This window comes from Salminus brasiliensis, chromosome 15 (assembly GCF_030463535.1).
Source record: "Salminus brasiliensis chromosome 15, fSalBra1.hap2, whole genome shotgun sequence".
NCBI classification, from domain to species: domain Eukaryota; kingdom Metazoa; phylum Chordata; class Actinopteri; order Characiformes; family Bryconidae; genus Salminus; species Salminus brasiliensis.
The window spans coordinates 27976484-28000341 of NC_132892.1; the positions used below are offsets into that span (position 1 = coordinate 27976484).

Below are 23858 nucleotides of genomic sequence, written 5' to 3' on the forward strand. Positions count from 1 at the left end.
AAACGCAATTAGGAGCGTCATCAAAACTAAAGCGAAATTGAGAGCTTTATCTCGGCCTTTTAGGAGAATCATCGTCTCAGACGTTTGCAGTGTTTTCATGGCTGGTTTGTTGTTTGCAGTTCAGAGATGCCGGGCAGGACAAGCAGTGGCCCACCAAATGAGGGCTGAAATCTCCACACCACCCAGACGGCGTCCACCATTCATCTGAGAGCTCAAACTCACCAGACAGTTCTGGCAGGGCAGTGCAGAGTCATTTTTCAGACATGCTCTGGGTTCGACATTTGAGAATGTGGAGAGTACTAAGCTGTGTGTCATGATCAGACCATTTGTAGGGCCAGTCATTTCTCTAGTCACTAGTCTAATCCCCAGCTAACTACCATCATTAGCTACAAATAGTAGCCCATGTAACCTTAACTTTACTATAACCTCACTCCTCACCACTCCATTGGTCCACCACATTGATTAGCATGACTAGCATGACCAAACTGATCCACCAGAATGATTAGCATGGTTGTCTATCATGCTAATAGACCAACTAATCCATCAAATTCAAAAGAAAACATGTGCTATGCTATTTTTATAGCTTATCCAGCTAGCTTACTAGCATAAGGTATATTTTCCTCCCTTGGAAGACCAGCTTTTTAACCACCTTGACCATCAAAGACCAGCTTGAGCTGTCTGAAACCGGCTGCCAGCTAAAGTTGGTCTTAAGCTGGATTTTTCAGGGATGCTGTTTTACTTATGCTAATATTTAATACTGTAATTAAAATAATAAATGATAACCATGAAGAACAGTTAACTATTTTATAGGGTTCGGAGCTACCCAAGTTAAACCTAACACCACAGCACAACCTGAAACTGCAGGTCCACAGATGATGACGGGATGATGTTGGGAGCACTCAGCGAAAGCACTCAGTCTTTGTGCTGTTCCGCTGAACTACGGTGCCCCCCTAGAGGGACAGTCGGTGCTGACTTAGCAGCAGCTGCCTCTCCCCTTTCTCCCCACCACTCTCATGAAATCTGATTGATCCCTCTGTTGAATCGGTACGCGCTACTCCCGCTTTCCAGCAGAAGACACTGGCAGCTTGTTTGATCATAAACACTGCTCAAACCAAGGTCATTCTCTCGTTCTCTAGCTCTCGTTTCAGATTCCTCAGGCTAATGAACTTCCTCTTGCTTGAGTCCACCGCAGTCAGCATAAGAGCAAAAGACTTGGGGAACGAGAGAGGGGGGTTGGCGGGGTGGTAAACGCAAAGTTGAAAAGCTCTGGGGCGGGTGAGGGATACCGTCTTTGAGCCCGGCCGTCTTTGAGGAGCTGCAGAGGGGGGATGTTTTGATTTCTGATCTTGACACCTCCAGTTCTGCCCCCCGAAGATTCATTTGAAAGCAATGACAAAGAGGTCCTTCCTGCTCAGCGATAGCTAATGAATAGTAAGAAGGGCTCGCCCCGCGTAGGCCGCATAGGTGTCTCCGAGTGTTTTCTTCAATCAAAAGAGCGTTTCATTTTTCAGGGACAGAGCTTTCCTGACTCTTAGAAAGTGCTCTGTGGGACCTGTGGGCAAATGCTGGCATTTTGACAGTGATGACTCAAGCTAACTCCTGAGGTTTGACATTTTGTCCTTTAGGAAAAGTCAACTCTGGAATCAAGATGAAGACGCTCTAATTACATCTGACTGTACATGCTCAGAACATACCTTTATTCTTACGACGGCGAGCCATAACATTAGCATCACTGAGAGGTGAAGTGAAGAACATTGAGTATCTTCATCTATAGTGGCATCTGACAAGAGGTGGGATCTACATATTAGGAAGCAAGTGAACAGTCAGTTCTTGAAGGTCAAATGTAAGAATCCAAGACCATACTTTTACCATAAGCAAATTGTGATGGCTAGGCGACTTGGTCAGAGCATCTCCAAAATGTTAGGCTGGTCTTGTGGGTTTTTTCTGGTATGTAGTGGTCGGTACCTACCACAAGGGGGTCAAGAAAGAACAACTGGTGAACTAGCAACAGGCTCATGGAGGCCCCACCTCACAACTCACAACAGAATTCAAAGGATCTGCTGCTGGACCTGGGGATGTGAGTTGGGACAAGGCTCAGCGGTCTAATGTGCCTTCACTATGGCCCGCCTTGCCATCAGTGGTTAGAGTCAGAGAGAGCACAACTGGCTGAGCGAACAGGTGGGCTAACTGACAGTACTAAATTTGGCGGACAAAAGAGCAAACCTCCAACCCTCTATCTTTTCTATCGGCCTTAGTAAAATTCTAAGCGTTACATTCTGATGCAAAATAACAGGGTGGTAAATAAAAACCTCTAAAAGCAACATCTGAGCCTTCTTTCTCAGCCCAACCAAAGTCACACACTTGCTGTTAATAGGTCAAAAAACAGTTTAATTACAAAAATACTTGATAAATACATTGTTTGGCTGCTTTATCAAACGAGTAAACCCAAAATAAATAACTCTGAGCAAATGCTGTGCACGACAACACTGGTAAGGTCTTCAAGCTGCAAGGGGCCTGTGGTCTGTCATTAAAAGCCAGCCGTTTACGACTCCGATATAGAAATTATTTGCGATCGAAACACAATTGTGTGCTAATAGGCCTACCCGCCGTCATTATACTCATGGTTCATATAAACTGTTCGGTCTAGGCGGATATTGGCTACAAATTGAAGCAGCTTCTTCATTATCTGCCTGAACTCGTCAGCTGCTCAGGCCTGACGGCTGCGGAGCACGCTGTCTGTTTATCACACGGCTCTCATCTCACCGGGAGAGAGAGCGGAACGCTTGTTCTCATTAATCTAATGCACCACGGCCCGGCTCATCATCGTTTATGTCTTTACTCCGGCGTGACTTTTATTATACAGACGCTTTCGTTAAACCATATTGGTTTTCTGGCGAGATCTCCGTCACTTCTCCGCTCGCTCCAAACGAACCTGGGAGGATCTTCTAAATCAAAACGAACGAGTCCGGCCTGCCACGACCACTAGCCAACATGCGCTCACACACAAGCACGCACACACACTCCCCCACACCTCCGCAGCTGGTTGGGTAGCATCGTTGTCTCTCCATGGCGCAATGAGGAAAATTGTGCTGACTACTCGCCCTTGCAAAAGTCCTCATTAAGCTAATGAAAGCCTTCAAACGCAGAAACCAAACAAGGGTTCTGGGAGGTTATTACAGAAAATTACACCTCCAGGAGAGCTGGGGGAGAAAAAAAAAGAGGAGGAGGAGGAGAGGGGAAAAAAAAGCTTGTTCATTAATTCACGCTTCGCAAATCGCTAACTAATTTAGCCCCGCTGCCTTCCCTTTCCCACCCTAATGGATTATTTTCATAGAAATGTGAGCGAGCGTGTTGATTTTTTTTTTTTGTTCTCGGAACAGGCGCTCAGAGACCCCATGCTTGAGCGGAGAGAAAACACACAAAATTTTAATTCACATTAAGGCACATCAGGGGATCGGCGATCGCTCGCACGAGCCCGTTCTCACTACCGCTGCTGCGCTACAGTGTAGACAAGACATAAATAAGCTAAATAGCTATCTGGGACTGTGGAAATTGTGAAAAACGTGGAAAATGGGTCCAGTGTTGTAGGCCTGTCCCCCTAGACGTGAGATTCAGAACCGCTTTTGACTGAATTCTGGTGGTCGTACCGCCAGGTTTCCCCACCTTTTATGATATTATACAGCATAATACTTTCAAGGTCATCAGGGCCTTGTCAAAAACTTCTTTGTTAAGTCTGGCCAACTTTAACTGATGCAGTATCTGATCACAGATCACAGCGTTCTTCAAAGTGAACGCTACATTGTTTAGTCTAAAACACTCCCAACTCACATTTTTAATTTCTGCATCTCAGTCTGATCAGCAATGTATACTGGTTTAAGCCTCAAAATCATCCCCCTATGCCCTATCACATAATGAGAGGACTTTCTATTCTCAGATCTCCTGCCTCTTGACAAGTAGGCAGTTAGACAGTTACTCCGCTGTTTTTATGTAGTACAATTTCACAGCGCTAAACCGGCCCTACGGTCTAACTGCCGCTCACCAAAAGTGAGGAAATCATAAGTTCAAGTTCAAATCCCAGCAAGGCCTCAGAGCATCATGTGATGTGGGAGTTCTAACCTGCAGATGGGAATAAGCAGTAAACAGGCTGAAGGGGAGGAGCCACAGACTAAATATCTTACACAGTATTTAATCAGCTTCAGTTACAGCTCATTTACTAATGATTCTGAGGCTCGACTCAGTGTGTGTTGTTGCCCAAACTGAGATGGAAAAGTGAAGAAATGTGAGTTAGAAGAACTTTGGAGTAAAGTAGGTTAATAAATGAATGCGCAGACAGAAACAGCAACAGACACAAATGAGCGTGAGCGTGGGAGAGTTCCAACGAAGAATTCAGATGGGTTTTACAAAAGGGAGACTCGTAAACCTTAGCGAAACACATCTGACCTTTTTCTGCGTGTGTCCTCCTTGTCTCGTGGCTTATGTCTTGGGTTGCCAGATCTCCCTCTTTTGGCCCTGGGGGTGCACTAGGAGACAGGCCTAACAGGGCGTGACCCAGAGAAAGGCCATTCTGATGAACATCTGCAGGGAAAAGAGGGAGAACAGAAGAGCTGGCATTTTATACACAGGCATATCATTAATATGGCATATCATCATTAGGAAACCTCATTATGCAAGGGCTTTCAGGTCAAGAGGGAGACTCCACAGCTATGCAGGTTTGGGGTCTTTTGTGATTGTCAAGCCCTTCCTTACTTGGCTGAATAAGGGAAAACACAGAGGTGCACAAATTGGAGAGTCCAGAAGAAAATGAGAATGAACCATGGTCATACTTCAACATCACTGTGGAATACATTTATTCATGTTGGCCTATAAACTCCGACTCTAAAGGTCACATACACTATGTGGACAAAAGTATTGGGACACACTTCTTAATCACTGAATTCAGGTGTTTTATTAGGTCCCATTGCCACATGTGTATATGCAGACTGCCTTTACACACATTAGTGATAGAATGGGAGGGTTTGAAAGAGCCCACTGATTTCCTGTGTGGATCTTCCACCATCAGCTGTGAGTAGTATTACTGAACAGAGGAAGCATTTAGGAACCACAGAGAGCAACTCAGCCACCAATTGTCAGACCACGTAAAGGTACAGAGTGAGGTCACGGCAGAATGCTGAGCTCAATAACGTCCAGACTTCCAGAGTTCCAGACTTGCTGTTTGAGCTGGAAAGAGGAACCATCTCCATATTATTGCCAATGGATTTAGAATGGGACGTCAGAAAAGCTCCTGTAGGTATAAAGTGTAGGTGTCCCAATACTTGTGTCCATTTATTGTATCTATGCCACACCTTGTTTTTCAAACGTCCGTGCTGGGCTAAAAGTAAAAAACACTACCAGATTTAAATTTAGATTTGCCATAAAACTCTGGTAGCATCATCCCAGTTGTGGTGAATTCCAAACTCTTCTGATAATTGATTTTTTGGAGGGAATGTTTTGAAATAGTGTAAAAGTATAGGCATGTTAATGTGGTAAATTAAAAGCTGCATTAGTATCAGTTTATATGATTTGGTTTCATGTATCAGCATGAAAAAGTTCGGATATCGGCATCAACCTACAATTCCTATATCAGTGTATCCCTACTTATAAGCAATACAAGCATTTTTTATATTTATCTATGAAAACAGACAATGGCAAAATGCAAGATGGCTGCCTCTACCGCTATTTTAGCTATATCACACACTTTTGTCCACTTTCAGAGCTAACAGAGCTTCATTCAGTGTCAGAACCCATAACACATATACACATCTATTAGAGCCTACTGAACTCCTTTTTACAGTCTGAGGCTAGTGTTAGATGCTTTAGGCCTCATTCCATTACCTGTTAGCAACATTAGCTTCATAGCTCCAGAGCAAAGCTGAAGAAGCAGACCTCAGACACTCAACATGTCTCGTCTGACCAACTACATTTAATGTAATAGTGTAACTACTCCTTTAAAGCTGTAAAAAAAGTTTGAGGTCAAGGAGGCTCAAAACCCAAATCTTACCGAGAAGAGCCGCTAAACCGATAACGGCTGGAGATATCTAAGGCACGTTAAAGGTAAAGTGCTTCAAAGTTACATTCTGAACATGAGCTGAATAAAAGGATTTATAGCACCTCCATCTTCCCCCATGATAGACGTAGCGCGTGATTTTGAGGTCATATTCTCATATCAGTTACCCTTGGTATAACTTTTATATTAACCTAGATGATAAAAGCAGAATGCATGGCATGTGCTCATGTAGGTTTATTTCCTGGTCCGGATTCTCTGAGAGCTTCACTTTCAGCAGATTATATGGTATCATCTTATACTTAATGCTAAAAGCTTGGCACACTTGCAAGCCTGTGCACGCTGGTCCGGTCGCACATTATCATAAAAGCATATTTCCCAAGTGCTGCGTGAGTGGACTGTAGTGTGATGTGTGTGATGGTGTGTGTGTGGGTTTGAAGAAAAAGAAGTAAAGGGGAGAAAAACTGACAGAATGCCTGTATAAGAGCTGATACAGAACACACATATGATTTTACACTTCGTTATGATTTTTAATGCTGAGGTCAATTTTAGATATTTTGGGGCAGATTCATAAAGTTACAACACTCATAATGCTCAGCATAGTGTTTAGGTCATATGTGTAGCCACCATAGTGATTCTACACATGACCTCAGAAGCAGCCAAAATGCTATTCTTGCCCCCGAGTCCAATAAGAGTACCCTAATGCTGACTGTCAGCCGAAAACAATCTGATGTTTGTGTTTCTATAAATACTGCAGCCCCGCAATGTAGGTAAAATGTGCTAATCCACACTAATAAACACCAGTAAAATCACATAGTTTCTGTAATCTGTAAAAAGACAAAATTCTAATCTGATCTACTTTGTTTGGAGCAACTTTTTAAACGACCGTTTAAAAGTCCAGTCTGACTGACTTACCTGACCATTCAGCGCACAGTTGCTTTACAACTGTTCGTCCATTCCTCATCCCCTTCTGACATATTAACTTACAAATGCTTTAACTGCTGTTCTGTGTACTGTATGTTATTGCTGCTACACGTTTACAATAAGGCTCTAAGCTAATATAAACTGCAGTAAGCTGAAGTCTTACCCCAACTTTCTGTTCTGCCATGTCATCTTCCACAGTGAGGAACTTTTTTCTTCTAAAACGACCCTAAACATGATTCATTTTTAGGTTTTTAAGTATTGAAAGTGAAACGGGCTTCAAAAGCCAATTCCCAACCCCCTGGATTGGCCCAGATCCTGAGTCACTGGATTAGATTGGGACATTCCATGTTCATGACCAACCCTAATGGCAATTTAGGGGCAGAAATTTCTGAACCACATCCATAGACAGTGGACATAAGTACTGTTTGTTCAATTACGCAACAAATAAACAATAAATGCTCCATAAAAATGTCCAAATAAACCATATCAATGTGGTATCAAATGTACCAAAAAAAGGTCTATCCATAGTCATAAGACGAAATGGCAAGACGAGGAAAAAAATAACAGTGAAAGTGAAAGCACCGAGACCAGATATACAGGCGGTTTCAGTGCTCCACAACCGCATGGATGCTCTGAGCTGGTCTTGACTGACCAATTAGAAGTATTTCTGATGACAGTGGCAGCTTATTGAGTCAGGTGTGTGTCACTGTGGTGAGCTTGGGAAAACACAGGTTAATGGGTTGCGGGCTGAGGGCAGACGTACGTGGTCGGTCGGATGAACTCTCAGTGTGGGCTGGAGAGCTGGACACACTGCTGCTCTGCCTGGAAGACAAGTGACTGCCCGACCTTCGGCCATCATCCAGGGACGGCGCCGGGGATGGACTGTCTGGAACTCGCTCCTGTAACAGTACATGGTTCATTACGGCTTTATTTATGGAGAAGATGCTGTCTGGAGAAGAGGAAAAGATCATGTCAAGCGTGTCAAATTGATTTTAAATGTTACTGTTAACAGTGGTTGTAGTTTTAATACAGTGAAGCTAATTAGGCCCTGGCCAGCAGGGGGAGCAATGCAACTCCAAACTCTGCCTATTTGGCACAGCTATTGGCTCATAAGCAGCTGAATGCTTTCTTTTTTTATTGGCTCACTTTAAATTGGCTATAAAAGGGGGTGTGCTTCATGTGAATGACATGTAAACTGGGGCAGTTTGGGCGTGTCCTATGCATGTGTCCTCTGATGTGTCCAATTAAGTTCCCCCTCTCATCACTGTTATACAGGATACCTTAATGACTGAGGTGGCCATTCTAGAAGAGTCATTCTGGGCCTGAACAGCAGCGGCCATGTTGGCGATGGTGTTCAGGTGGTTCATCTGGTTCATGGCCATGGTGACCGAGGCAGGCGGCAGGCTGACGGGGATCAGGGGATGTGACATCATCATGAATGGCAGCTCCAAACCTGCTGGGTAGAAAGATAAGTTATTAATCCTAATGCAGAAACTATATATGCACATTTGGTTTGGATATCTCGTGGAGTCCCGCAGGGTTCTATTGTAGGGTCTATAAAGCTGATGTTTAATTATGAGACCAATGCCGTTATGAAAGGGAAGTAGCGTGGGCTTAAATACTGTGTCTAAAAGGTAAACTGTGTGCAGTCATAAGAGTAAGGAATTGAAGCGTGGGCCCACATATGGATTTAGGGTGTAAAAAAAACCCTTTGCGATTTTTTTCTCAGTCAGTGTTGCTATTGTAGGAGGTAGCATTAGGCCTCAGCATGGCAGTGAGTATTGCCAGATCTGCTGGAGTCGCACGCTGCAGACCAATTAGCTGCTTCTCGAACCGCTGCAGATGTCTTCATCCATAACGACCCAGTGATAAATTAGACCACAGATGCTATTTGTAGTGCGACATGCGGCGTGACAACAACGGGGTGAGAGACAATTCGCCTAGTCCCCTGATCACTGACTACAAGTACATACTGGATATATCACTATTACATGTAGAAACATGCTCCCACAACACATGAGATATATTTTTTGCATATATTATATATAAACAGAATATATTATTAGTACATAAAATGTACACATGCAGAATACCGATGGGATATGCTATTTACACATTAATTACACTTATATAATACATTGGGGGTGTATTTTTAGTATGTATGAATACGTACACATGCCTAATACAAATGGGACATAATTCTACACATAATACGTACTGGATATATTATTATTATATATAGACATATGACATAAAACATAATGAGATATATTTGATATGGACACGTAATGATATGGACATATTCATAAAACAGACAAGATGAATTTTTAACATGTATAGATATGTACATATGTTGCATTATTATTACATATAGACACTTACTCATGTTTAATACATATGGGATATATTAATATTCATATATTAATACATGCAGTAAAATATATCCAGTATGTATTATGTTAAGTGTTTATATATATATTATAAAGACACATATAATAAATTTAAGATTTTTATATATTCCTGACATTGTCTACAAAAAAAACCAAAACAAACAAAAACACTGTGTGTGTGTGTGTGTGTGTGTGTGTGTGTGTGTGTGTATAAACGTATAACAGCAGAGTAAAGAAATTAGATCTCCTCTCTACTGGACAGGTCAGTGCTTGAGGTTACATTCAGCCACTCAACTGTGGCTGCCTGTGGTCTACACAGCCACTTTGAAAGGCGTGGGATGAAAGGGAAAAAGAAAGAGAGAGAGCGAGAGCGGACATTTCAGCTCGTTTCCCTCAAAAGACTCATGGGTTTTTTCCAGAAAGAAGCTCCTGAACTGCGCTGGCCTCGCTGTAATGGATTCCGCTCCGGCCGAGCGCTGGAAGAAATGGAAGAGGAAAGGCCTGAGCTGTGATACACTGTCAAAGTCATTTTATCCGCCTTTATAGTTCAAAAATGTGGCCGGACGGCTGCGAGAAGAGGCGAGGACTGCTTTGGAACCAATCGCTGCCTACATACACACACACACACACACACACACACACACACACACACACACACACACACACTCACACACATATACGCACATACGGCAATCTGCCTTTCTGCTTTTGAACCTAAATACCAGCCAACGCGAAAGGTCAGAGGGGCTTTCTCATCGTCTGAGACTCACAAACGGCACTCAGAGACTAAAGTTACGTGGGAGAAAAAACAAAGGAGAACATGCACCACCCCCCACCACTCCCTCCACCACCCTCCACCTCCCACCACTCTGACATTTTTAGTCTGGGACAGAGGAAACCGAATAAAAGGAGAGAGAGAGACAGAGAGAGAGAGAGAGAGAGCTTGATTTTCATGAGACAGATGACATGCAGATCAGTCATGCTGCTCGAGCAGACGAGAAGGAGAGGAGGAGAGATCAAAGAGGACGTGTGTGTGTGTGTGTGTGTGTGTTGTCTTTGGGGGGCTGTTATTTGGATGGGATGATCCTGCGCCACATGCCAAAAGCACTCACAAGCTGTTCCTTCAATTTCTTTCTTTTCTTTTTTTTGCCTTTCCCCAACCACCTCGCCTGTGTGAAAGGTTAAAATCACAGCGTCCGTTAATCATCCACACACACAACTATGCTGCTCTTTACACACTCCCCCGGTCCCGCCTTGCTGCTGGTTTTGTATTTACTTAACCTCTTCTTAGTCTCGGTTTAGGCTGTGATGAGAATATTACAGTACTGTGAAATAAACACTAAGGGCAAAAGTATTGGGATGCCTGCTCGTTCATTGTCTCTTCCAAAATCGGGGTACTAAACTAAGGTTTATCCTGCTTTTGTTGGAGTAACTGTCTCTACTCTTCACAGAAAAAGGCCTACTAGAATTTGGAGCCATGCTGTGAGGATTTGATTGCATTCAGCTATAAGAGAGGCATTAGTGAAGGTAGGATGTAGTTGTAGGTGAAGTATGAAGTATTGGATGCAGCGCCATCAACATTCCAGAGAACGCTATTCCACAGCTCAGTGCTGGGGGGCTTTACATTCCTCTAGTTCACACCTGGCATTAGGCATGGTGCACCATAGAGTCCTTTTCTACTGGCAGCACTTCTCTACAGGGACTAGACAAGCTGTGTGCATGTGTGTGCATTTGCACATCTGGGTCAGCAATGGGTGCAACCTAAAGCAGCATTCATTAGAAGGGGTGTCCACAAATATTTGGACGTATAAATGCAAATAGTGTAAGATTTGGTAACTTATGAAAATCAGAATGAAATGCTGCTTGATAACACTCCTACAGAAAGTAGTGGTGGTTCTTCATCACTGTGTTCATCATTAGAACATCTCCAAAGTTCTCCTCATGGAGTCTAGTGTTATTTAGAGTTCTCCTCAGATCAACACCTGGTTTGGTAAATCAGGGCTTAATGATGGTAAATCAGGTGAGCTGCAGATGGAATTGGACAAATCCATGCTGTGCTGGACTTGACTGGGGGCAAACAGGAGAACTCTGGAACCACGGTTGGGTCTTCGGACTAGCTCTTGTTCCTTTTTACTGGGTTTCTGTTTACCTGCATCTGTTCTAATAAGATCGGGAGTTTTTACAGTAAGAACGGTTCCTCAGTTTTGTGTGGAAGCAGAAAAGGAGGCATTTGATCAGAGAGGGCTTCGGCTTCGGGCTGATATTAGAAGATAATGGTGGATCAGATATTGAAAGGAGCACAAAGGAATGAGTCTGATCTGATAGAGTGCTGTGTTATTGATTACAGAGTTGGGTTGTGAGTTTGACACCCAGGTCAGGTTGGCTAAGCTGCCACCGCTGGGCCTTAAGCAAGGCCTTTTAACCGCCCCCCTGCTCCAGGGGTGCTATGGTATGACTGACCCTGCTGTGCTCTGACCCCAGCTTTCCAAGCTAAGATATGTGACGAGAATGTATGCACTCAAGTGTTCTGTGTAGATTTTGTAAATAAAAATAATATTTTACGTCAAGATGTGCAGAAGTGTGCAAAAAACAACAAAAAAATTAATTAACAAAAAATAAAATTAAAATAAAGATGGAAATAAATAAATAAATAATATATATATATTTATTTATATATAAACGTATAAAGACGCAATTATTCTCCACCCAATTACCCAACCCACTCATTAGTATTCTCCCCCCATCACATGTAATGCTCCAGACACTGGCAGGGTGAGGGTGAGGACTGACACATGAGCAACCAGCCACCGCCTCTTTCAAACCACCGCCGATGCAACATCACCAGGCAACCAACGCACTTGGAGGAAGGCACCGGGTACCCAGTTCTGATGTAAGGGTTAGCAGATACCCATGCTGGCCAGCATCATGTGGAAGTGATGTGGGGAGAGTGAGAGAGACATTTACCCACCACAGAGAGACCAAGGCCAACTGTGCTCCCTCCAGCTCCGGCTGCTGATGCCTTTAACCAGCTATAGACAGTTTTTACTAGCTTCTTCACTCTCTCACTTCTCTATTACTATAAAGTGGTTCTTCTATGGCTTTGCTCAATGAACCTTTTGTTGCACCTTTACTTTTAAGAGTGTACATCCAATTAAACAGGACTGGTTCTGCTCTGTAATAATCACAATACTTTATAATAATGACAAAACTTGATTATTAATATATGCACTAAAACCACTTAAAGTAAAGCTTCAGTAGGAATCCAAAATGTGGTTCCTCCAAGTCTTCACTCCAAAGAACCTCCACTCTGTCACCTTCATTGTTGTTTCTGATTGTATATAAGTAGTGGGAGAATGCGACGAGTCGAATGTGGAGCAGATCCAGACTCCACCAGACTTCTAAGAGTTAAAAAGCCACTTCGGCAGCATTTGAAGACTAAAAGCCCTGAATGTGGTAATGAACAGCGGCTCTGAATGCAGAGTGAAGTGGCTGGGGAGCGCTAAAACCCTAAAAAAGCCACCTTTGAATGCGCCTGGAACGGAGCCAAGTGCACCCCATACTCCCCCCCACCCATCCAGTTCCTCGTCATCTCCAGGGGCCCGAGCCGCAGCTACAGCTGCAGAGTGAATGACAATGCGCCCCTGCGAACGTCTGCTCGCGCTCGGCGCAAAGCCGCGAGGGCCCCGTTTCCCAAACACATGGTGCCTGATATCACTAACCGAGGAGCTTTCAATCTTTATTTACCTAAAACAAAAGAGCCCCGAGCCTTTAGAACCAGAGACTGGCCATCTTAAAGCCCACGGCCCCCTCCGGCTGCAGGGGCTCCACCATTGTGCGACTTGGATCTGAAGCTATTATGGGAGTGTAAATGATTTCGGCAGGAAGTTGCAAATTGTATAAATATTTAGCGTCTAATATAAGAACGAAAAAAAAGGAGGGAAAAGCAAAACAAACGGAACGGCAAAGGAGAGGAAACAAAGGAAGTCTAATGACAGAGCTGGGCCCGGGCCAAGCGCGCACGGCTGACTAAATCCAAACACAAAAGGGATCTTGGAGCGAATTTGGGCACTAACTGTGGCAATAACAGCGCACACAGAACAATGAGGCAACAAAAACACCTGGAGAGGATTCAAGCAGGGGGACGAGGGGCGGGGGGGTAAGCATAATGAGAAAATTTTGTTCACTGCCAACGTGAACTGCTTTCTGTGAATGTTTGAGAGGGTTCGGACATCTAAATCACGTCGTATTGCTATTGTCTCGTGCGTTACTTTGATGTTTTATTCTGCAGTTGAAACAGAAGCCAGGCCTGAAATGGAAGCCCACTGCTTTGTGTGCTTTCATACAGTGTCCGTCAGGCCTTCTGGAGAACAGACAGTGAAGGCATGACGGGATCCAGCTACTTGGGATGTTGCGGTATGTGTATTCGTACCAAACTGTCACGGTATGAACGTCGCGATTAGGTGCGCACAGTCATATGGAGAATACACAGTGCGAGGTAAGCTGTAGACTAGGGGTGGGCAACAGAAGCATGCAGTTTTTTTTTGTTTTATTTTAACAGGAAATGAATATTTTTTTATATCTAACAAATATTTTAGATTAGCCAATTACCAAACCCACTCATAGTCCTCCGACACATGCACAACATCGCCAGGCAACCAACTCTCTCAGAGGAAAGCGCCGGGTACCCAGCTCTGATGCATCGGCTAGCCAGATGCCCTCACCGGCCAGCATCACACTGGGGTGAAGTGGGGAGACTAGAGAGACATCTGCCCACCCAGAGAGAGCAAGGCCAATTGTGCTCTCTCAGGCTCCGGCAGCTGATGGCAGGCAGCATCACCGTAGACTCGAACCAGTGATCCCCCTCAGAATCCAGGGGTCCAGCACAGTTTACTGATTTCCCTGCTCTAACAGACCTACTATAATTGGGTCTTGAGCAGGACTGGAAGTGCTCGCCCCCTGCTGTAGACAAAGCACTCACATGGTGAACGAACATTAGCCACGTTTACACGTTCACAAGTGCGAGATTCACCCGGAAACCTTCCGCTGCAAGCTGTTAGCAAGTAAAGTGGGATTTGTATGGTTTTGTGGGAATTGTAGTGGATGTACACATGTTATAATATACCTTATGATTATGTATTGTAGTCTCACTGGCAGACAACAGCTCAAATGCACTTGGTTTTCTTTGATTTTCTCAGATTTTTTCTCTCACACTACTCTGCATGTCCTTAATCAAGTAAAAAATGACTTGCTTTTTTCCACCTTATTTATAAGAGGCATGTAGAGTTTTGTCCTTTTTTATGAACTACCTGTTTTTAAATATAATAATATAAAATCTTAAAGTCAGATAGAGAGCACTGAAGCACTGCAAACAAAAAATCATGGTTTTAATGGTACAGTTGTTGTACCATGTTCCCAAACTACCTTGAGGGTATCGCTCCAGTCACAGTTTGGTACCTTTTATATTTAATTAATGATAATAATAAAAGTTTCCTTTCTGGAAGTGTGTTTTCTGTCTTGTAGATGTTTACAGTACTGTATAAGATTCGTTTTGAAGTTGTTAAGTTTTTGAGTTGGGGATGACGAGATGGGGTGGTGATCATCCACCATCCTGATCTCACTAATTCCTCTCATATCGCAGAATTCAGTCAAATCCTCACAGCAACGCTCCTCCTCCAAAATCTAGTAGAAAGCCTCCTTCCCTGGACAGCAGAGACAGTTACTCCAACAAAAGCAGGATAAGCTCCTGATTTCAGAAGAATCAATGAAATGAGCAGGTGTCCTCACAGCAGTGTGAATTCTCAGGGCCCTTTTTCCATCCTCAGCCTTCACAGAGAAGACGACCTTGTGGTCAGGGTGTGTGTAAGGGCTTGATAAGACTTGATAGCAACTTAATGGCTTCCATCCTGTGTGTGTGTGTGTGTGAGAGAGAGAGAGAAAAGAGAAAAACAGACAGACAACAAAACACCACACACCACAAAAGTAAGCATCAAACCACACAAACACGGCCAGCGCTCATCAGGTATGACGCACTGCCATCAACGAGGCCTCAGAACCCCCTGCGGCTTCCACTCGCCACGGCAACCATCAAATCCTGCAGATTGTCCAGTAATTCCTCTTAAAAAAGACGCTAAACCTGTCCCGGCCTGATTGCTCTTAGAAAACAGACGCAGACTTCCCAGACAAAGGTGTGTCTGCCTGTAAGTGGCTGTTGGGAAGGTGTTTAGTCTGAGACTTTAGCAAGGGGGCTTTGTAGTGGTCGGACGCACACCGGAGCCATTTCCACATTCCCCACCGTAAAGCACTGGGGATTTATGGAAAACTCAGGAGCCCTGCGTTTGTGTTTTTGCTGTTTTCCCCCTAAGCTGCAATTAATGATGCCTCGGTGTGTTTAATGTCGACTTAGCCTTATGGAAATAATCACGCTACGTGAAGCGACGACAGAGGCCAGACAAAAGGAGGGCTGCTAAACAAGACAACAACAAAGGGGAGCTTGTGTAACTCAGGTTGAACAGTGTTATTTGGGGGGCCTTGCTTGATATGTGGGCGGGTGTGCGCGACAGTAAAGCAGGTAGGGTGGTCGTTCACGTGGAAAACATTGTCAAAAAGGGTGCGTTTCTTAGATCTAGTGGAGACAGAAAGTTTGTGGACACCCCCTCTAATAAATGCATTCAGCTACTTTAAGTTGCACCCATTGCTGCTGACACAGATGTAAATGCACACATACAGCTTGTCTAGTCCCTGTAGAGACTTGCTGACATTAGAATAGGACACTATAGAGCAGATCCATGAACCATGAACCTCATGGCACCGTGCCTAATGCCAGGCGTGGGCTAGAGGGGTATAAAGCCCACCAGCATTGAGCTGTGTTTTTCTGGAATGATGGATGGTGCTCCTTCCAGTACTTTTGGGCTGAGTTGGGGTGGTGATCATCCGATATCCTGATCTAATTAATGTTGCTTTTGTCCTTGAATGCAATCAAATCCTCATAGCTCCTCAATGCTCCAAAACCCAGTAGAAAGACTTCTTCCCTGGACAGTAGAGACAGTTACACCAACTAAAGAGGTGTCAGGTGTCCCAATATTTCTGTCCATATTGTGTATGCATATAAAAAAACTAGGTGTTTTCCATTGTAAGAGCGTAAGGGCTCTGGAACTCTGAAAATGAGCTGTAGATGCCTGGAAGAAACCACGACGTATTGCAGTCTGATTTCTTTTCACAACTGATAGGAAAACACTTGGAGTTTTCCTCAGACAATGTGTCACACTCAGGGAAATACCCAGCAGAGACAGAGAGTGGAAAATAAGCTGGCTTATTAATGTCCCGTAACAATCCACTGTTTCCACAGCACAAGACATTACATCTACAGGTTCTCCGTCACTTCTCTTTTTCGCTCAAAAATGACAGCAATCTTTGCTTTCTATCGGATCTGCAATATCTGATGACAGCGATAGGACACCGAGGCCTACATCAAATACCTTTGGGATGAGTTGGAGCTGGAGTTTGTGATCCAGAACTAATCATCTAACGTCAGCACCTGACCGCACTTATGCTCTTGGGACTGAATGCCATAAAATCCTTACAGCAATGTTCCAGTATCTAATATAAAACCTTCCAAGAAGAGTAGAGGCAGTTACTGCTGTAAAAGGGGGACAAACGTCCTGTTAATACCCTGGATTAAAAAAAAAACAACTCTGGGCCGGCAGGCGTCCACAAACTTTTGGACACATAGCGTATCTAAAGCAATACAGCGGAAACACTGATGTGTGTGAACGGACACTGTTGACTCTCAGGGTCATTCTGTTTGTTTGAACCGAGTGGCAAATATACTGAAGGAGTCCTCGCTCTCTCGCTTGCTCTCTCGCTTTCTCTCTCTCTCTCTCTCTCTCTCTCTCTCTCACACACACACACACACACAGTCTTTTGAAGCTGCCACCCACAGTCATAGAGTCAGTATAGCTGAGCAGCTGCTCCTGATTACTCATGTTTACAGTGAGCATCGGGCATCTGCTGAGTGCAATCTAACACACACACACACACACACACACACACACACACACACACACACACACTTACTTTCACACTCTGCACAAACACAAACACACACACACATACATTGATGTTAGTGCTCACACTGCCTTTCACACACCTCACACTCTGTGAAAGCATGTAAACATGTGACAATGTAAATGAGTACAAATAGTACACACAAATACCCCCCCCCCACACACACACACACCCACACACACTTAGGCATCCAGTGTTTTCTTTGTACCACTGCTTTCTTTGAAAAACGTTTGAAGACACTTTATTTATTTATTTATTTATTTATTTATAGCTATATATGCTACATGGACAAAAGTATTGGGACATCTGTTGGGACAAATAGTTCATCCTGCTTTTGTTGGAGTAACTGTCTCTATTTTTAGGGAAGAAGGCTTTCAACTAAATTTTGAAGGGGAGTTGCTGTGAGGATTTAATTGCATTCAGCAACAAGAGCGTTAGTAAGGTCAGGATGTTGGATGATCACCACCCCAACTCATCCCTCACTCCCCACCTCATCCCAAAAGTACCGGATGGAGTACCATCCATCATTCCAGAGAACACAGTTCTTCCACTGCTCCACAGCTCAATGCTGGGGGGCTTTATACCCCTCTAACCCACGTCTGGCATTAGGCAGCATGGTGCCAGTGGGTTCATGTTTATCTGCTCTAGAGAGTCAAATTCTATTGGCAGTACTTCTCTACAGAGACTAGACAAGCTGTGTGTGTGCATTTGCACATCAGGGTCAGCAATGGGTGCAACCTAAAGTAGCTGAATGCATCTATTAGAATATGTGCTCCAGAGGGTCCTAGTAGTATCTAATAGTATGATGCTGCACACTAAGAAGACTAGTGTGTGTGTGTGTGTGTGTGTGTGTGTACTATTTGCTTTGCAACCACATGGAAAATCTCTTCCTTGTATTTATGCAAAACACATCTAAGCTCTTTTGAACTCCAATTAGCAGCAACAATCACAGGCTTCCTGTTGATATCTCTGTCCTTCCTGTTCGGTGACCAACAGCCAGTTAGAAAGAGAGTTTGATACACAAAACATGCTGAACTCTCTCTCTCTCTCTCTCTCTCTCTCTCTCTCTCTCTCTCTCCTTATCTTTACACACTCCCCCCCTAACAAACACACACACACATTCTCATCCACACAGACACAGCGCTGTTGATCTAATTATAACTGGCTATTCACACAGCGTGTTAGTGTCTTCGCACATTGTGTCGTTCTCCTGCCTCAGACCTTTTCGTTAAAGGTCAGCATGTTTGATGGCGTCCAGCCATTGCCACAGCCCCCGGCCCGCTCGACCTCGTCCAGGGGGCGACCCAGCGGCACTCTGCAAAACATTACCAGCTCCTAACACGTCCATCGGCAAAACGCAGTGTGATTTACGACTGCTGGAATACTAAGCAGAAAGGGTTCCATATAGTACTGACAAGGGGGTTTTCTGACCCCTTTTTGCTGCTATACATAAACCATAGTTTAAAAGGTTTGATGAAGACCCCTCTAAAAAGAAAAGCCTCCAATCTCCAAAGCCTCCAAAGTGAAAAATGGACAAAATTGGAGATACAAGGTTTTTGTGTGACGGCAATGATGTGGTTCTTTGGGTTGTCACGGTTCCACGGAGACCTTCAGTCTTTAGAAAGAATATGGGAATATGGGAGTTCAGAGGTTTTGTTGGACAAATGTTTGTGGACAGCCCTTCTAATGAATGCATTCAGCTAGATACTTGCAAATGCACACCCACACAGACACAGCTGGTCTAGTCCCTGTACAGAAGTACTGCAAATACAATCTGAAAAGCTTCTTAAACTGGCAAAGAAACATTTTTTTTTTTAAATGAAAGAAAACATCCATGTTGTTGCCGTCACACAAAGATTTGTATCTCTAAAAATGCAATTTTACAGGAAAAACTAAAAACCTTCGTAGCTTTTAATGGAAGTCAATGTAAGAAGATTTTATTCCAAGTAATTTTTAAGCATTTCTATTGGTCCAATTTCCATGGAATTCTAATACAAGGTAAATAACAACTAGATTCAAACTATGTTAAAAAGTAGAAAACAGACAAAAATGGAGATACAAGGTTTTTGTGTGACGACAATGATGTGGTTCTTTGGGTTGTCACGGTTCCACGGAGACCTTCAGTCTTTAGAAAGAACCTCTGAAGAACTCAATTGTTAAGACTGCAGGGGTGCCCCAATATGGGAATCGTCTGGGGTCTGAGTACCACTACTTGTTGACATTAGAGTTAAGAGGTTTTGTTGGACAAATGTTTGTGGACAGCCCTTCTGATGAATGCATTCAGCTAGATACTTGCAAATGCACACCCACACAGACACAGCTGGTCTCGTCCCTGTACAGAAGTACTCCACACACAATATGACTGTCTGGAGCAGATAAAGATGAACCTGCCTTCACTAATGCTCTTGTGGGTAAATGCCATCAAATCCTCACAGTAATGTTCTAGCCTCTAGTGCGAAGTCTTCTCAGAAGACTAGAAGCGGTTCCTGCAGGAACCAGGGAGCGAACCCCAACCAGTAGTCTTGATTTCAGAAGAAATGCTGGAGGAGCAGGTGTCTGCAAACTTTTGCACACATACTTACACAAACTGTAAGTTTTAAATTGACCCCAGAGTCCAGGAGTCCAGGAGTCCAAGAGTCCAGGACCTTGCATGCACCAGTGCTGTCAAACATCTACTACCTTCTCCTCGCTGTCCTCAGAGAGACTCCTCATTATGCACCACTTTTCTGCTGATTCTCGGGCGATGGTGGAGGACTTAATGGAGAAAAGGAAGAAGTGGGGTTTGGAGAGGAGGAGGGAGGCTGTTCAACTTCATTAAGTGTTCATCTATTATCAGCTGATTTCTTCCCTATTATCCCACCGTCCTGTAGGAATCCTATTTCTCCCCCCATCAAATCCCATTATAATTTTGGAGGAGCGTTCCGCTTATCTGTCACCTGAAGCCCGAGAGAGGGAAGACACTAATGGGCCTGTGTGAGGAGGGCTGAGGCTCTGGAGACCCCACAGCCACATCCAGCCCTTTACTCAACTGCTTCTCCTTTCTTCTCTTCTGTTGTCTTTGTCTTCTTCTCCTTCTCTGTCTGTTCTCTTCTCCTCATATCTCTTACACTCTCTTTTCCTCTCTCCTTCCACCTCTCCTTCCTCTCCTCTCTTCATGTCTTCACTTTTCTTGGCGTCTTTTCTCATTTTTTCTCTTCTCCTCTTCTGTCCTCTTTTCTTCTCTCATTTCTTATCTTTTCTTCTCTCACGTCTTCCCGTTTTCCTCTCTTGTCCTCTCGTGTCTTCTCCTTTCCCCTCTCGTCTTCTCTCCTCCTCTCTTGGCTTTTCTCCTCGTGTCTTCTTCTTTCCTCTCATCTTCACCTCTCGTGTCTTTTCCCCGTCTCGTGTCTTCTCCTCTTTTCTCCTTTCCTCTCTTCTTCTTTTCTCGCGTCTTGTGTCTTCTCCTCTTTTCTCCTTTCCTCTCTTCTTCTTTTCTCGCGTCTTTTCCCTGTCTCGTGTCTTCTCTTCTCCTCTCCTTTACTCCTGTCTTCTCCTCTCTTGTCTTTTCACCCTCGTGTCTTCTCTTCTCCTCTATTCTTCTCCTCTCCTCTCTTTTCACCCTCGTGTCTTCTCTTCTCCTCTATTCTTCTCCTCTCTTCTCTCATCTTCTCTTCTCCTCTCCTCTCTTTTCTCCTTGTGTCTTCTTCTTTCCTCTCGTCTTTCGCCTTCTCTTCTCCTCTGTTCTCCTTTACTCTCGTGTCTTCTCCTCTCATGTCCTTTCCCCTCTTGTGTCTTCTCTTCTCCTCTCTTCTCTAGTCTTCTCCTTTCCTCACTTCTCTTTTCTCTTCCCCTCTCATGTCTTCCCTTCTCCTTTCCTCTCTTGTCTTTTCTTCTCTCATGTCTTCTCTTCTCCTTTTCTCTCTTCTCTTCTCCTCGCTTCTCTTCTCCTTTCCTCTCTTCTCTCGGCTTCTCTTCTCCTTATCTCTCTTTTCTCGGCTTCTCTTCTCCTTATCTCTCTTTTCTCGGCTTCTCTTCTCTCGGCTTCTCTTCTCTTTTCCTCTCATGTCTTCTCTTCTCCTTTCCTCTCTTCTCTCAGCTTCTCCTTTCCTCTCTTCTCTCGGCTTCTCTTCTCCTTTCCTCTCACGTCTTCTCTTCTCCTTTCCTCTCTTCTCTCGGCTTCTCTTCTCCTTTCCTCTCTTCTCTCAGCTTCTCCTTTCCTCTCTTCTCTCGGCTTCTCTTCTCCTTTCCTCTCACGTCTTCTCTTCTCCTTTCCTCTCTTCTCTCGGCTTCTCTTCTCCTTTCCTTTCTTCTCTCGGCTTCTCTACTCCTTTCCTCTCTTCTCTTCTCCTCTCTTCTCTCGGCTTCTCTTCTCCTTTCCTCTCTTGTCTTTTCTCCTCTCATGTCTTCTCTTCTCCTTTCCTCTCTTGTCTTTTCTCCTCTCATGTCTTCCCTTCTCCTTTCCTCTCTTGTCTTTTCTCCTCTCATGTCTTCTCTTCTCCTTTCCTCTCTTGTCTTTTCTCCTCTCATGTCTTCCCTTCTCCTTTCCTCTCTTGTCTTTTCTCCTCTCATGTCTTCCCTTCTCCTTTCCTCTCTTGTCTTTTCTCCTCTCATGTCTTCCCTTCTCCTTTCCTCTCTTGTCTTTTCTCCTCTCATGTCTTCTCTTCTCCTTTCCTCTCTTGTCTTTTCTCCTCTCATGTCTTCTCTTCATCTTTTCTCATTCCATGTTAATCTTTCATTTTCTTTTCTCTTGTTTTCGTCTTTTCTATTTTTCTTGATTCGTCCACCCACCATCCTTTTGTAGGTACGGTCAGTATGGACAGTAATCAGAAAAGAACATTGTAATGTAGTATGAATTATTTCCCACTTTGAGTCCCACTTGGAGTGCAGGTTCTGTAGAAAGTACACACCAAACCTGGATGCTGGAGTTGGGGAGTCAATCTTGATCATGAATGTAAATGAATTAAGTGGAAATGTAATCCATTATGTAACTCACTAATGTAATTAATTTGAATTGTAAAACCTACAGTAAAATGACAGCAATAGCTCTGGACCTGCTCTGTACTACCTCAAAACCCACAGCCATTAGCTTGTGTCCTGCCCCTGTTTTTTCAATTTATCAACTTCAATTACAATATCCCCTCAGTTATCAGTGCTGCAACGCAGCTGTCTGTGCTGTGTGTCGCGTCTTTCTCAATCAGCTAAATAGAACACTTCCTTGCTGCATTCTTCTCTGACAGGACGGCGTGACTGTGTCCAGAGCTGTCCCTGCACTTCCTGTGTCCAGAACCCTCTGGGGCACAGCTGTTCTAGGAATCTCTATTTAACAAGAGATGAGCTCACATCCTGGTAATCAGGGCAGGGGGTGTGATGCTAAAAACAGGGCTCCAATCAAGTCTGGGCGGACGCCAGAGTTCCCTTGTCACACAGTGGCTCAGTGCCGCTGTACTACAAGCCATGTGTATCACAGAGCACTGCAGAAAGGGTAGGAACACTCTACCCTAGAAAGAGGTGTCAGTAGCATCATTCAGACGCCAATCAGCTGAGCTCAAGATGACTGGCGTCTGACTGTGGTGAGTGACAGCTGACTAGTAGGGGCAAATACAGTGTAATACCTCGCAGCTTCTAGAGATGAAATATAGTCTAGAAGCAGAGGTATCTAAGTGTATAAAGGATTTCAGCAGCGGGTGGAACTTGGGTGTCTTGATTGCTGAGCTATGAAAACTGGAGCACTTTCCTTGACTGTGCATTAGTTCCAGAACATAAACGCTTGTTGCAATTATCAGCAAAGCCTGTAAATACACTCCACGCACACCCCAGACAAGAGCAGGACACGTTCATGACCTCAGCAAAAAAAAAACAGAGCAAAATATCAGCAGATGCCATGTGATACAGTGCATTAACCGGTACTCCATTGGCTTATTTTGGCTTAGTTTTAGTATAGTTAAACACTTTTATAAGGTACATACTGTACATTATATACAGTATATTTTATAGGTATGTACATAAAATATGAATAATTGTATATTAATATATAAATCTACAGTATATTATATATAATAAACAAATTAAAGTGTCAAATCCATTATTACAGTCATATATACAACAATAAGACAAAAGCAATTATCATAGAACTACATGAAATAAGGTGGATAATTATATTATTTGCTTGTAATAAATTAAGTCGTTAAGTTGTGTAATTTGTCATGTAATTAGTTATTATTAATAATGGCACAGAAACAAATCTGCTAATCAACGCAGATCATTAACAGCAGGCTATGGTCACATAAGCCACAAAGCTTAATAACAGCAATCATTACTTGATCATCAGAGTTTTTAATAACTGGGTTATCTACCATATGATTGGTAAGACATTCACAATCAAAGTCTGTAGTCGCCACTGCACTAGTACTGTACTAATATTTATAGTTACTACTGAACTACTATCTGTAGTTACTACTGTA

At 43.7% G+C, this 23858-nt stretch overlaps 1 protein-coding gene across 4 annotated transcripts in view; it reads right to left on the bottom strand.

The window, feature by feature from the left end:
* The window catches only part of dachc (dachshund c), a 93656-nt gene that overhangs the window by 19954 nt on the left and 49844 nt on the right, over nt 1–23858 (bottom strand). For 2 of the 4 annotated variants that reach the window (XM_072657029.1, XM_072657027.1), the window contains exons 4-6: nt 8245–8417; nt 7728–7863; nt 4441–4575 (exon numbers count right to left, since the gene is read on the bottom strand). In XM_072657029.1, the coding sequence (XP_072513130.1) occupies nt 4441–4575; nt 7728–7863; nt 8245–8417 (444 nt within the window). Of the gene's footprint in view, nt 1–4440; nt 4576–7727; nt 7864–8244; nt 8421–23858 lie in introns of all 4 variants that reach the window. The other 2 variants (XM_072657028.1, XM_072657026.1) reach the window with 1 other exon arrangement.